The sequence below is a fragment of the Coregonus lavaretus genome (genome assembly GCF_964263955.1).
Source record: "Coregonus lavaretus genome assembly, chromosome: 21".
Lineage (NCBI taxonomy): Eukaryota > Metazoa > Chordata > Actinopteri > Salmoniformes > Salmonidae > Coregonus > Coregonus lavaretus.
In genome coordinates, this window is record NC_140008.1 from 45,269,093 (window position 1) to 45,283,466 (window position 14,374).

Here is a 14,374-nt window from a genome sequence, read left to right on the forward strand (position 1 = left end):
GCCATCTGCCTGGTGTGTTGGCCAGCAGCGCCCCTTTGTCTGCTGGCAGTTTTGCAGTTAACTCCCTAGTGCTGGGAGGCAGGCATGGGGTCAGTTAGAGAAATGGGCAAGCAGGCAGCAGCATTCTGTGTGTATGTGCGCGAGTGTGTGCATGTAGAGTGGAGAGAGAGAGCCCTCCAGTGTCGCTCCCTCCGCACCCCACTCTCTGCTCTTTGACTCCAATGGCCTTATAAGGCAGGGTGTGCCATGGCAACCAGAGGGTTTGAATAGTAGTGCCAAATCCCTGAGCATGCTCTCTCTCTCCTACTCCCTCTCTGGGCAAAAGGAAGGGGGGAGAGACAGAGAGTGAGACAGAGAGAGAGAGAGAGAGAGAGAGAGAGAGAGAGAGAGAGAGAGAAGAGCAGCAGAAGAGGCTGTGTTAGACTGCAGATCCACAGCAACAGCTAGCGTTGGCTATCGTCTGTGACCGTGTTTTTCCTCGGCTGGTTTGCCTAATTTATTCAAGACGGGGCCAGAGAAGAGGAGAAAGAAGGGAAGGGGACAAAACAATAAAAAACTGCAATTGTACACCGTGACCGTGCTTACGGGAATGCAGCGAGGCTTAGGTCTGAAGTCATTACTGCTGGATGGACAAGCACTGACAAAACAAGGGAGGGAGAGAAAGATAAACGGAGAGAGAGGGACGAGGGGAGGCTTGCTGAGAGGTGCTCCCATTCTGTCTAAGGGCTAATAGAGAGAGGGTTTCCCTCCTTTTCTCCACTCTTGTCTGTTTTTTTTTCTGGTCATTTGAACTATTGAAGATCTCTGGGAGCAGGAGAGGAACAAGAAGCAGACGCTGTTTCACAACAAGTAACAGAGCAAGGAACAGAGCGAGAGAGGGGACGTCACTGCACTTTGAACTAGCAGGACCAGAGGGAGCTGTGGGTGTCTATCATTATCTATTTAAAATCTGTGTTCTAAATAGCGAGCCTTTAGATTCAGTCTGTTCGTTCCCTGGATTTGTCTATCAACTCTGACTATTGGCTGTCTGTCTGGGGGGATAGAATAGTGCTGCCAAGCTAATGAAACAAAAAGTGCTGTTTATAAACGTTTTTGTAACAACCTTCTATGGGGGTTGAATGACAGCATTTCATTTCCAAGATTTTCTGAATATCTGCTTGTGGCACATACGTATAAGAAATTCTTCACACAAATTCGAGCTCCTTGTCCATCATTAGTTCTTGCCAAGCTAAAACGGTGCTGCTGCCTGTAAGATTGATAGATAACACTTTCTACACACAGCCCAGAACTGGTCCGACTAGTTTTGTAAGCAGGGTAAAGTAAGTCGGGCTGTTTGAAGGAGAGCAGTCCTTTTCTTCCTGCTCTGCTAGTCCAGGGTGAAAGTAGCGTGGTGTAAGGAGAGAAAATGAAGACAGGCTCTATTTTACCCCTCATCGACCCTCCGCCTAGTGTGGTGGAAGTGAGAGAGACCGAGTAAGTGCGAGAGAGAGCCTGAGCCTCTGTGTAATTTATTGTTTTCTGTGAAGGGCAGGCTGCACCCTTTTCTCCCTCCTGAACTCTGAACCGCTTGTTGTGTCAGAACTTTCAGGAGGAGTCATTGTCTAGGGGTCACAGGAAAAACAGAGGAGTGAAGGAGAAGAACAAGAGAGTGAGAGGTCGGAGGACAGCGCCACGGTAGAGAAATAGAGCAGTGAGAGGGACCTCCGGGTCATTTGACGGAGACAGAAGGGGAAAGAGGTCAAAAGAAGGAGTCTGGAACATGCTGTGCAGTTTCTGTTGTTTTGACTTTCCATAACGCTGTCAATTTTGCCTGGAAGCTGACTAAAAACCAATACCTCTTTGTGTGTGTCGGCCGTGTCGCTCAGATATGGCCATGGTGAGCGGGGGATGGGGCAACCCTAACGGGGAGACCAACGGACTGGGGCGGGAGAAGGCTTACCTGCGTGGGGATGAGGAGGAGGGCTCACCCCAGGCCGGGAGTGATGTGGAGGTGGGAGACGAGGACAAGGCATGCGTGGTGGACTGTGTGGTATGTGGGGACAAGTCCAGCGGCAAACACTACGGGGTGTTCACCTGCGAGGGCTGCAAGAGCTTCTTCAAGAGGAGCATCAGAAGGAACCTCAACTACTCCTGCAGGTAGGTGAAGCCGCTCTGTAAAATATCAAGAAAATATGTTAATGTGAAAAACAACATCATTTAAAAAAGGCAGTCTAGGAAACACACAAGTTAATGTCAAAGGTTACTGTGTACATAGGCTACTGTAATGGATCCCTAAAATTCCTATTCTTGATGGTCATATCATATGTACAGCATGCTTATAGACCCTGTAACTTGTTAGATACTATTTCCCTTGGGGATTCCTCTTTGTGTTACAGCTTTAACTCAAGTAAAAAAATATATATTTTCAGGTATATAATATACACATGGCAAACAGACTTATTTTGTATCAGAACCATACAAATGCGCCTTTCCCACTTCAACCTAGTTTACAGTCAGTAAAATATCTTACAGTACTACCATATTACACTTCTGAGGAATGTGAGCCTTTGTTTATTGTTAACTATCTAAGGGCCGTATTCAATCAAAACTATTTATCCGTTACTGTACAGTGTACACAGTAGTTACAATGCTCTCAATCTGTTTCATAAATTGTGAATCATACAGGACAGGTAGCGATGTTTGAAAGCTTTACAGACCTATACAGCTATACATACCTATACAGAGAAGCATAGAGCATTTGTATTCTGTCTGCACTCCACAAAACCATTTATGTTCCAGCCTATGACTCCTTTCACACAGCCAGAGCAGCCACTCTGTAAGATCATTAATTCATGAGAGAGAGAGATGAGGATAATCCATTCTATGTCTAATGTTCTGTTGTGCAGGTCGAATCGAGAATGCCAGATAGACCAGCATCACCGCAACCAGTGCCAATACTGCCGGCTGAAGAAATGCTTCCGTGTTGGCATGCGCAAAGAAGGTAACTATACTATCTTACCTGTTGCACAACATCTCTGACACTCAGACGATGCCTAAAGCAGAGGCAGAGATACTGCCAATCCAATGTTCCATATACCATAACTGACAGCAGCACTACATCGTTCTACAAAAACATGCCCCTGCCATGATAAACAGAGCTGATATTTCACAACTGTCAGTTGGCCAAAATATTTACACTGTAAGATACAGCAAGCTTGATTTTAAAAGGTGAAGAAAACAGTTTCAGAGTTTCATATATCGGTTTGGCAGGTAGCTTAGCGGTTAGAACATTAGAGCGTTGGGCCAGCAAACGGAAGGTCGCAAGTTCGAATCCCCGAGTTGACAAGGTGAAAAATACAGTGAGGGAAAAAAGTATTTGATCCCCTGCTGATTTTGTACGTTTGCCCACTGACAAAGAAATGATCAGTCTATAATTTTAATGGCAGGTTTATTTGAACAGTGTGAGACAGAATAACAAAAAAAAAATCCAGAAAAACGCATGTCAAAAATGTTATAAATTGATTTGCATTTTAATGAGGGACATAAGTATTTGACCCCTCTGCAAAACATGACATAGTACTTGGTGGCAAAACCCTTGTTGGCAATCACAGAGGTCAGATGTTTCTTGTAGTTGGCCACCAGGTTTGCACACATCTCAGGAGGGATTTTGTCCCACTCCTCTTTGCAGATCTTCTCCAAGTCATTAAGGTTTCGAGGCTGACATTTGGCAACTCAAACCTTCAGCTCCCTCCACAGATTTTCTATGGGATTAAGTTCTGGAGACTGGCTAGGCTACTCCAGGACCTTAATGTGCTTCTTCTTGAGCCACTCCTTTGTTGCCTTGGCCGTGTGTTTTGGGTCATTGTCATGCTGGAATACCCATCCACGACCCATTTTCAATGCCCTGGCTGAGGGAAGGAGGTTCTCACCCAAGATTTGACGGTACATTGCCCCGTCCATCGTCCCTTTGATGCGGTGAAGTTGTCCTGTCCCCTTAGCAGAAAAACACCCCCAAAGCATAATGTTTCCACCTCCATGTTTGACGGTGGGGATGGTGTTCTTGGGGTCATAGGCAGCATTCCTCCTCCTCCAAACACGGCGAGTTGAGTTGATGCCAAAGACCTCGATTTTGGTCTCATCTGACCACAACACTTTCACCCAGTTCTCCTCTGAATCATTCAGATGTTCTTTGGCAAACTTCAGATGGGCCTGTATATGTGCTTTCTTGAGCAGGGGGACCTTGCGGGCGCTGCAGGATTTCAGTCCTTCACTGCGTAGTGTGTTACCAATTGTTTTCTTGGTGACTATGGTCCCAGCTGTCTTGAGATCATTGACAAGATCCTTCCGTGTAGTTCTGGGCTGAATCCTCACCGTTCTCATGATCATTGCAAATCCACTAGGTGAGATCTTGCATGGAGCCCCAGGTCGAGGGAGATTGACAGTTATTTTGTGTTTCTTCCATTTGCGAATAATCGCACCAACTGTTGTCACCTTCTCACCAAGCTGCTTGGAGATGGTCTTGTAGCCCATTCCAGCCTTGTGTAGGTCTACAATCTTTTCCCTGACATCCTTGGAGAGCTCTTTGATCTTGGCTGTGGTGGAGAGTTTGGAATCTGATTGATTGATTGCTTCTGTGGACAGGTGTCTTTTATACAGGTAACAAACTGAGATTAGGAGCACTCCCTTTAAGAGTGACACCTGGGAGCCAGAAATGAAATGTTTCTGATTGAGAGAGGGACAAATACTTATTTCCCTCATTCAAATGCAAATCAATTTATAACATTTTTGACATGCGTTTTTCTGGATTTTGTTGTTGTTATTCTGTCTCTCACTGTTCAAATAAAACTACCATTAAAATTATAGACTGATCATTTCTTTGTCAGTGGGCAAACGTACAAAATCAGCAGGGGATCAAATACTTTTTTCCCTCACTGTATGTAGATGTGCCCTTGAGCAAGGCACTTAACCCTAATTGCTCCAGGGTTGCCGTTGATAATGGCAGACCGTGGCCCTACTCTCCGAGGGTGATTGGGGTCACGGTCATTTCCAATTCACACATGCGTATAATACACACTTCTGTGAAATAGGACAAATATAAGCACCCACCAAATTATTATTGTGGTATTTTGAATTTAAACTTCATTTCATTCATGTAACTATAGTATTTGTAAATCCAGTTTAGCTCTATCCTTATTTGCCCTCAGTCTAACCAACACACTCCTGACCCCTACTCTAAGTATCCTCGCTACGTAGTATGTATCATTCAGGCCCTTGTGGCAGAGGCATTTGCCAAGCAGTACATAAGTTGAATAACCCAGGCAGCCAGCCCATAGGTGTCATATTTATTCTGCATTGAGCTGGCACCAGCCCAGAGCTATATTCAGCAAGGATAGTCATGCAGGGGTCTGAGTGACCCAATGACTGCACTGACGCAGCCAGGCCACAGTGTTTCCACATGACCTGGAAACGCTTGGATCACCTTCTCCGGGTAACGGGTCACTGTTCACCAGGAATAGTAGTGGTCTACTTTACTACATGACTGTTGTGTGTAGTCAATAACACTGCAATGACAAGTCAGACACATACTGGCAAAATGTCTAACAGCTAACCGTGGCCTAGCTTTGGTAGTTTGACAGACTCTGTATTGAACTAGTTTAGCAAGACAACAAGTTGGGTATAGCAATAACAGACTGCCTAGGCTAGCAGTGAAATGGTATGAAATTGTCTGAAACTTTGAATAATTCACAAATGTCCAACTAACTGGTTGTTAGACGGAGTAAGCATAGCACTGGTACCTGACTGTTTCTGCTATCAACAATGCTACATTGTTGCCTTGCCAAGACACGGACCAGTTAGCTGAAGAAGTGACAGATTACCACCAGACCAGCCTTTAGAAACCCGGACCCAGTTTTCAGTGCATGAAAATTAAGCCGTGATTAGGACTGCCCAAGGAGACCCTAAATAATCATCTACACTCCTAGCAATAGTTATGCAATGTTACATACACTACATGACCAGAAGTATGTGGACACTTGCTTATCGAACATCTCATTCCAAAATCATGGGCATTAATATGGAGTTGGTCCCCCTTTGCTGCTTTAACAGCCTCCACTCTTCTGGGAAGGCTTTCCACTAGATGTTGGAACATTGCTGCTGGGACTTGCTTCCATTCAGCCACAAGAGCATTAGTTAGGTCGGGAACTGATGTTGGGCGATTAGGCATTAGGTGTTTGATGGGGTTGAGGTCAGGGCTCTGTGCAGGCCAGTCAAGTTCTTCTACACCGATCTCGGCAAAACATTTCTGTATGGACTTCGCTTTGTGCACGGGGGCATTGTCATGCTGAAACAGTAAAGGGCCTTCCCCAAACTGTTGCAACAAAGTTGGAAGCACAGAATTGTCTAGAATGTCATTGTATGCTGTAGCATTAAGATTGCCCTTCACGGGAACTAAGGGGCCTAGCCCGAACCATGAAAAACAGCCCCAGACCATTATTCCTCCTCCACCAAACTTTACAGTTGGCACTATGCATTGGGGCAGGTAGATTTCTCCTGGCATCTGCAAAACTCTGATTCGTTTGTCGGACTGCCAGATGGTGAAGCGTGATTCATCACTCCAGAGAACGCGTTTCCACTGCTCCAGAGTCCAATGGCGGTGAGCTTTACATCACTACAGCCGACACTTGGCATTGCTCATGGTGATCTTAGGCTTGTGTGCAGCTGCTCGGCCATGGTAACCCATTTCATGAAGATCCCGATGAACAGTTATTGTGCTGACGTTGCTTCCAGAGGCAGTTTGGAACTCGGTAGTAAGTGTTGCAACCGAGGACAGACGATTTTTACAAGCTACGTGCTTCAGCGGTCCCGTTCTGTGAGCTTCGCGGCTGAGCTGTTGTTGCTCCTAGACGTTTCCACTTCACAATAACAGCACTTACAGTTGACCGGGGCAGCTCTAGCAGGGCAGAAATATGACGAACTGACTTTTTGGAAAGGTGGCATCCAATGACGTTGCCACGTTGAAAGTCACTGAGCTCTTCAGTACAGGCCATTCTACTGCCAATGTTTGTCTATGGAGATTGCATGGCTGTGTGCTCGATTTTATACACCTGTCAGCAACGGGTGTGGCTGAAATAGCCGAATCCACTATAATTTGAAGGGTTGTCCACATACTTTTGTATATATAGTGTATATGTAACAACAGGCATGAAATCTAACTCATTATTTCTGAAACCCAAGTAATAAAAGCAGCATCATATTATACATGTTTCATGTATGAAGTACAGCCAGTATACACACAATGCTCACTCCATGCAAATATTAACACACAAACAATACTTTAGAGAAAATGGTAATTGTTAAACCAGTCTGAAAATGCATTGCATATCATGCAAACGCTAGCTGCAGTATTCAAAACGCCCGACTATCATTGGTGTCTATTATATATGTTACCGTTAAGATGGGCAGTTTGCTCACTTTTTTGCAAATTGGTCGCCTAACACTCAAATATATGTTTAATAAAGAGATCCAGACTCTGGGTGTAAGTTTTCATTATTTGACGTGATATACACACAATGTAATTTTATATAAAGCATCATAAAATGTGTGGTTTGCATCACTTAACGCCCAATGTACATATACGCAACGTGACTTTTTCGAGTGTTCTATACTTCACCAAAAATGAATATTGTTCTTAGAAAGTTTACTCAAGCGTCTCTGGACAGCTAATGAGCATTTTGCATGCATTGAATTTCAGAAACTCACCTTTTACGAGACTGTTTCGGGGGAGCAGAACTGCCATGTTGACAAGATTCGGAGGCATGCCATTTTGAGTGACGATTTCCGGTTTGGTAATTACAATGATCGGCCACCAGATAGAGTCTGGTGTGTGGTGTTTTTTGATGTTTTGATCGCGTACAGACACGTTACCAGGTGTTTAAAGACACTGTTAGGTATATGTAACATCGGGCGTTAAAGGGCTACTTTTCAGCCTACTTTTCCGTCAACAAACACCTGTTATGTTGAATGCTAAACTTTAGCTTGCCAGCGTGTTTTGCATTAGCCTCTACAACCTCTACAAGCCCTTTCTCTCCCCCTCTTCCCCTCTCCTCCCTCTCTCTCTTCCCTCCAGCAGTCCAGCGTGGACGTATCCCTCCATCCCACCCAGGCGTCAGTCCCACTTCTCTGGTCGGCGGAGGTGGCGGTACGGGGGCTGGGCCAGTAGGGGGCGAATTCTTCAACGGCCAGCCCGTGTCAGAGCTCATCTCCCAGCTGCTCCGCGCCGAGCCCTACCCCAGCAGCCGCTACGGACCCCAGTACGGCCAGCAGCAGCAGATGCAGGGCGCTGGAGGAGGCTCTGTCATGGGCATCGACAACATCTGCGAGCTGGCGGCACGCCTCCTCTTCAGCACCATCGAGTGGGCCAGGAACATCCCCTACTTCCCTGAGCTGCCTGTCTCTGAGCAGGTGGCTCTGCTGAGACTGAGCTGGAGCGAGCTGTTCATCCTGAATGCAGCCCAGTCCGCCCTGCCGCTACACATGGCTCCTCTGCTGGCCGCGGCCGGCTTCCACTCCCAGCCTATGTCGGCAGAGAGGGTGGTGTCCTTCATGGACCAGGTGAGGTTGTTCCAGGACCAGGTGGACAAGCTGACCCGGCTCCAGGTGGACTCAGCAGAGTACAGCTGCCTCAAGGCCATCGCCCTCTTCTCTCCAGGTCAGTGTACTGGTCGGTCGTTACTCTCTGGTCCAAACCAAAACCCCTACACCTTAGAAATACAACACCTTGTCCTAACAGGCTGCTACCCTGCTGGTTTTAATGTTCATAGTGAGTCACTCTGGCCGGGTTCTTTTGGCTCCGTTTTCAAAATGTCACCCTTCTTACTAGAAATACTGATATACTGCAGTGCATCACTATTCACAATCCCCTAGGAATACTAATGCTGAATTGATTCCTAGAAAGCATTATAATTCTTGCTTGCACTCAGATTAGAAAGCAAGAATATGGGAGGAAGTGGGATACAGGCCCAGGCTCATAGCTTTAGAATGAGTTTTCCTTTACTCCCAGAAAATCCATGACTAGTATTCCAATCTAGACAAATGAGTCATGCTGATGTAAAGTTCAGCCTGTAGGTCAACATTTCTCATATGAACAGCTTTTTAAAGCGTTATATCTCTGTCCATATAATAAATATTGACATACACCTCTGCAGAAGCACAACTGACCTTTCAAGCAGCATGTCTCATTGATGTCAAGTTGTTTGAGAAGTCGTATTCTCTTCCAATACAATAGCTCCTGCCTGTGTTCTGCACTATAGCGCTGACCATTTCTGCACTTCTGATTTGACCTTAAGTCAATGCTTAAGTCCGTCTGTGTGTCCTGTGATGTCCTCTTCAGATGCGTGCGGTTTGACAGACCCCGTCCACGTGGAGTCTCTGCAGGAGAAGGCCCAGATGGCTCTGACGGAGTACGAGAGGATGCAGTACCCGGGTCAGCCACAGCGCTTTGGCCGTATTCTCCTCCGCCTGCCTGCCCTCAGGGCCGTGCCCGCTAATCTCATCTCCCAGCTGTTCTTCATGCGCCTGGTGGGCAAGACCCCCATCGAGACCCTCATCAGGGACATGCAGCTGTCTGGGAGCTCCATCAGCTGGCCATACATCCCTGGGCAGTGAGGAACAGAAGCCTGGGACACACAGGATCCTGGAAGAGGAGCCTGGCTGGGACCTAGAACAAGATGGAGAGGGATTAGCCAGTGATGTCATAATTCTTAAAGGTGCAATATGCAGAAATCGCTCCGCCATGTCCTGGTTGCTAAAATTCTAATCGTTTCAGTTTCTTTTCAGTTTATGTGACGAAGCAAGCAGTGTAGAGAATCATTGTACCATCCAAACCAGTGTGAAATATATTTTCAATAACCAAAAATATGGTAGTTTCAGCTGTTTGAAGCTGGTGTACCAAACCAAAAGTAAAAGACACAAAAACGACACTTAAGAATGGGAATAGTGCACATAACACAGATCTATCGCTTCTTAGACTTGCTTTCAATGAGAATGACAGGTATAATAACTCACAATTCTATGTGAATTTGGTGGGTTGCCCAAAATGTTCCATATTGCAGCTTTAAACGTCTAATGAAGCCGTTTTTATCTCAATATGAAATCATTTCTGGGTAACAATTAAGTACCTTACTATCATTGTTTTCAATTAAAATAGTCAAAATAAATAAAAATATCTTCTTAGCCAAGAGCCAATTCTCAAGCAAGAAGTTTGCTAAGACTGTCTGGGAGTGGTCTGAGTTGGGAGGGAAAAACGGAAAACTAGCTGTTATTGACAGAGAGGATTGGAATTCTTTCTTATTGGTTTATTAACTAATTTACCGCCTGGTGTTGACACTTGGCTTGCCAAAACTCCATCCCACCAAAACAGGCTGAAATTTCAGTCGTTCTTTTAAAACAGCTCTTACACTAAAAGGGCATTATCCTAATGTTTTATAATTTCACAGTTTTACTCCAATCTCATAGTGTGGAAATATATATAAAACACAGGAAAATCACATTTTTGACTGCACTGGGTCTTAAAGGACGTAGTAGATGAGTACTGTATTGCTACTCACTCACAGAGAGCCACATGGAAATACCAATGAATGGAACTGGAACAAAACCATTGGAATAATTTAGCTGTTCCGTGTGTATTCCAAGGAAATCATACATTTGACTTAGTGTATACTTCCTGATCTGTATTATGACCTCTGTTTAGTCCTTTTCTACCTCATTCTGGCCCCAGAACAGGGCTCTGAAACACAGACTGTAACTGAAGGCCGCGTGCCACTACTACCTCCATCCCTATGACCCCCAACATGACTCTGTCTGACCCCTTGGGTCTCAAATGGGACCCTATTCCCCATAGCTACAGTGCATAGGGCTCTGGACAAAAGTAGTGTACTGTATGGGGAATAGGGTGCCATTTGAGCTTCAGCCATAGGGATTGTGATGCCACAGCCATGGCACATACTTTCCTTATATGCTGTTGCCTTTTGAGCCCTCGATTTATATACATCTTTGGGTATTGATTTACATGAATGTTGAGCTTATAGTTGTTTATGTAATTATACATTATGCATATGTGGTAATGTAAATCTTTGAATGTTATGCAAATGAAGGGCTCTGGACAACTCCATAGTATATTTAGCGATAGCATACATGCTACAGTACATGCTATGGTGCCGAACACTTGCAGAGGTGAATGTATATGATAGATAACCCCTCACACACATCCTGAGTCCGAGTCACCCCTGTCTTATACATTATTACCTCAAGTTTATACCAATTACAGAGATTGTATAGTGGATTACCTGATCATAGAACCCATAGTATCCAGTCCCTTCAGATCTGTAACACTGAAGGGTAGGGGCTAGGGGAAGGGGCTAAGGGGTTATTTTCCAATCAGGCATTTATTGTGATTGATTGTCACACAATGTAACTAAAGGTACTGACCCCATTAAGGACTTAAGGGCATGCTGTGTATTGACAGTAGCACTTTGCTAAAGTGTACAAGGTTATGTGCATTCTCTGAGTGATATTACCATGGACTGCAATACGATGCGACTATGCTTGTTTAGCCATATTACTTACAGTATTGAAAGTGCAAGGTTGTGAGGAGTTGAAAATGTTTTTGTTTTTTTCAATTCCACTTTTTCATTGTGTATCAGATGTTAACAAAGAAGCTCAGAGTTGACATACAGTTGCAGTCGGAAGTTTACATACACCTTAGCCAAATACATTTAAAATCAGTTTTTCACAATTCCTGATATTTAATCCTAGTAAAAATTTGCTGTTTTAGGTCAGTTAGGATCACCACTTTATTTTAAGAATGTGAAATGTCAGAATAACAGTAGAGAGAATTATTTATTTCATCACATTCCCAGTGGGTCAGAAGTTAACATACACTCAATTAGTATTTGGTAGCATTGCCTTTAAATTGTTTAACTTGGGTCAAACGTTTCAGGTAGCCTTCCACAAGCTTCCCACAATAAGTTAGATGAATTTTGGCCCATTCCCCCTGACAGAGCTGGTGTAACTGAGTCAGGTTTGTAGGCCTCCTTGCTCGCACACGCTTTTTCAGTTCTGCCCACAAACTTTCTATAGGATTGAGGTCAGGGCTTTGTGATGGCCACTCCAATACCTTGACTTTGTTGTCCTTAAGCCATTTTGCCACAACTTTGGAAGTATGCTTGGGGTCATTGTCCATTTGGAAGACCCATTTGCGACCAAGCTTTAACTTCCTGACTGATGTCTTGAGATGTTGCTTCAATATATCCATATCATTTTCCTTCCTCATGATGCCAGCTATTTTCTGAAGTGCACAAGTCCCTCCTGCAGCAAAGCACACCCACAGCATGATGCTGCCACCCCCGTGCTTCACTGTTGGGATGGTGTTCTTCGGCTTGCAAGGGACCCCCTTTTTCCTCCAAACATAACGATGGTCATTATGGCCAAACAGTTCTATTTTTGTTTCATCAGACTAGAGGACATTTCTCCAAAAAGTACGATATTTGTCCCCATGTGCAGTTGCAAACCATAGTCTGGCTTTTTTACGGCTGTTTTGGAGCAGTGACTTCTTCCTTGCTGAGCGGCCTTTCAGGTTATGTCGATATAGGACTAATTTTACTGTGGATATAGATACTTTTGTACCTGTTTCCTCCAGCATCTTCACAAGGTCCTTTGCTGTTGTTCTGGGATTGTTGATTTGCACTTTTCGCACCAAAGTACGTTCATCTCTAGGAGACAGAACGCGTCTCCTTCTTGAGCGGTATGACGGCTGCGTGGTCCCATGGTATTTATACTTGCGTACTATTGTTTGTACAGATGAACGTGGTACCTTCAGGCATTTGGAAATTGCTCTCAAGGTTGAACCAGACTTGTGGAGGTCTACATTCTTTTTTATGAGGTCTTGGCTGATTTCTTTTGATTTTCCCATGATGTCAAGCAAAGAGGCACTGAGTTTGAAGGTAGGCCTTGAAATACATCCACAGATACACCTCCAATTGACTCAAATGATGTCAATTAGCCTATCAGAAGCTTCTAAAGCCATGACATCATTTTCTGGAATTTTCCAAGCTGTTTAAAGGCACAGTCAACTTAGTGTATGTAAACCTCTGACCCACTGGAATTGTGATACAGTGAATTATAAGTGAAATAATCTGTCTGTAAACAATTGTTGGAAAAATGACTTGTGTCATGCGCAAAGTAGATGTCCTAACCGACTTGCCAAAACTATAGTTTGTTAACAAGAAATGTGTGGAGTGGTTGAAAAACGAGTTTTAATGACTCCAACCTAAGTGTATGTAAACTTCCAACTTCAACTGTATGAATACTGAAATCAAATAATCAGTTTTAATCCGATGTGATTTTTGACTAGCGACTTGGTTGTGTAGTTTTACATAATAATCATGTTTTATTACCATGTCAAACCAAAATATAAAGAACATGCATATTGCTGACCTTGGCTATTTTTGCATTACTGGAAATAAAAGTATAAGTACTCTTACTGTGGTTGATTTAACATTACTTTCAGTTAGTGACTGATAGAAACACCATAAACAAAGCAGGACCACAGGCATCATTAAAATGGCATTACAGTATAGACAACCCGCTGGGCACAGACGTCAATTCAACGTCTATTCTAAGTTGGTTCAACGTCATTTCATTGAAATGACTTGGAAACCAGGGGTGCAACTTTGGTTTTAGAAGTGGGGGGGGGGACATATATGTGTATGTGTGTGTATATACTGTATGTGTGTATACAGTAACAGTCAAAAGTTTGGACATTGTAGAATAATGGTGAAGACATCAAAACTATGAAATAACATTTACATTTTACATTTTAGTCATTTAGCAGACGCTCTTATCCAGAGCGACTTACAGTTAGTGAATACATATATATTTTTTTATACTGGCCCCCCGTGGGAATCGAACCCACAACCCTGCCGGCCATTCCCTCCCCTACCCTGGACGACGCTGGGCCAATTGTGCGCCGCCCATGAGTCTCCCGGTCGCGTCCGGCTGCGACAGAGCCTGGATTCGAACCAGGATCTCTAGTGGCACAGTTAGCACTGCGATGCAGTGCCTTAGACCACTGCGCCACCAAAAAAGTGTAAACAAATCAAAATACATTTTATATTTGAGATTCTTCAAAGTAGCCACCCTTTGCCTTGATGACAGCTTTGCACACTCTTGGCATTCTCTCAACCAGCTTCACCTGGAATCAGTGGCGGCTCCTGAAAAAATTCTCAGGGGGGGCAATTTTTCTGATGATTTAGGTGACCTACACACATTTAAAAAAAGATATGTCCAGCAACAACATGAAGACAGGGGCAGCATATAAGTCAATGCCAGAAGCATTTAT

The 14,374-nt window shown here is 44.3% G+C and overlaps 1 protein-coding gene across 2 annotated transcripts; it reads left to right on the forward strand.

The window, feature by feature from the left end:
- Positions 1-836: 836 nt before the first annotated feature.
- On the forward strand, positions 837-13,516 carry LOC311148402 (nuclear receptor subfamily 2 group F member 6-like; the record flags this gene model as incomplete). 2 transcript variants are annotated; one of them, XM_084185369.1, is made up of 5 exons in its annotated part: positions 837-920; positions 1,866-2,136; positions 2,886-2,980; positions 8,105-8,686; positions 9,368-13,516. In XM_084185369.1, 4 exons carry the CDS (start codon positions 1,868-1,870, stop codon positions 9,640-9,642), a joined length of 1,221 nt encoding a protein of 406 aa, XP_084041495.1. In that variant the 3' UTR covers positions 9,643-13,516. The 2 variants fall into 2 exon arrangements, with proteins under 2 accessions (XP_084041495.1, XP_084041496.1); XM_084185370.1 differs by lacking the exon at positions 837-920 and having other exon boundaries at positions 1,868-2,136; positions 8,108-8,686.
- Positions 13,517-14,374: the final 858 nt, after the last annotated feature.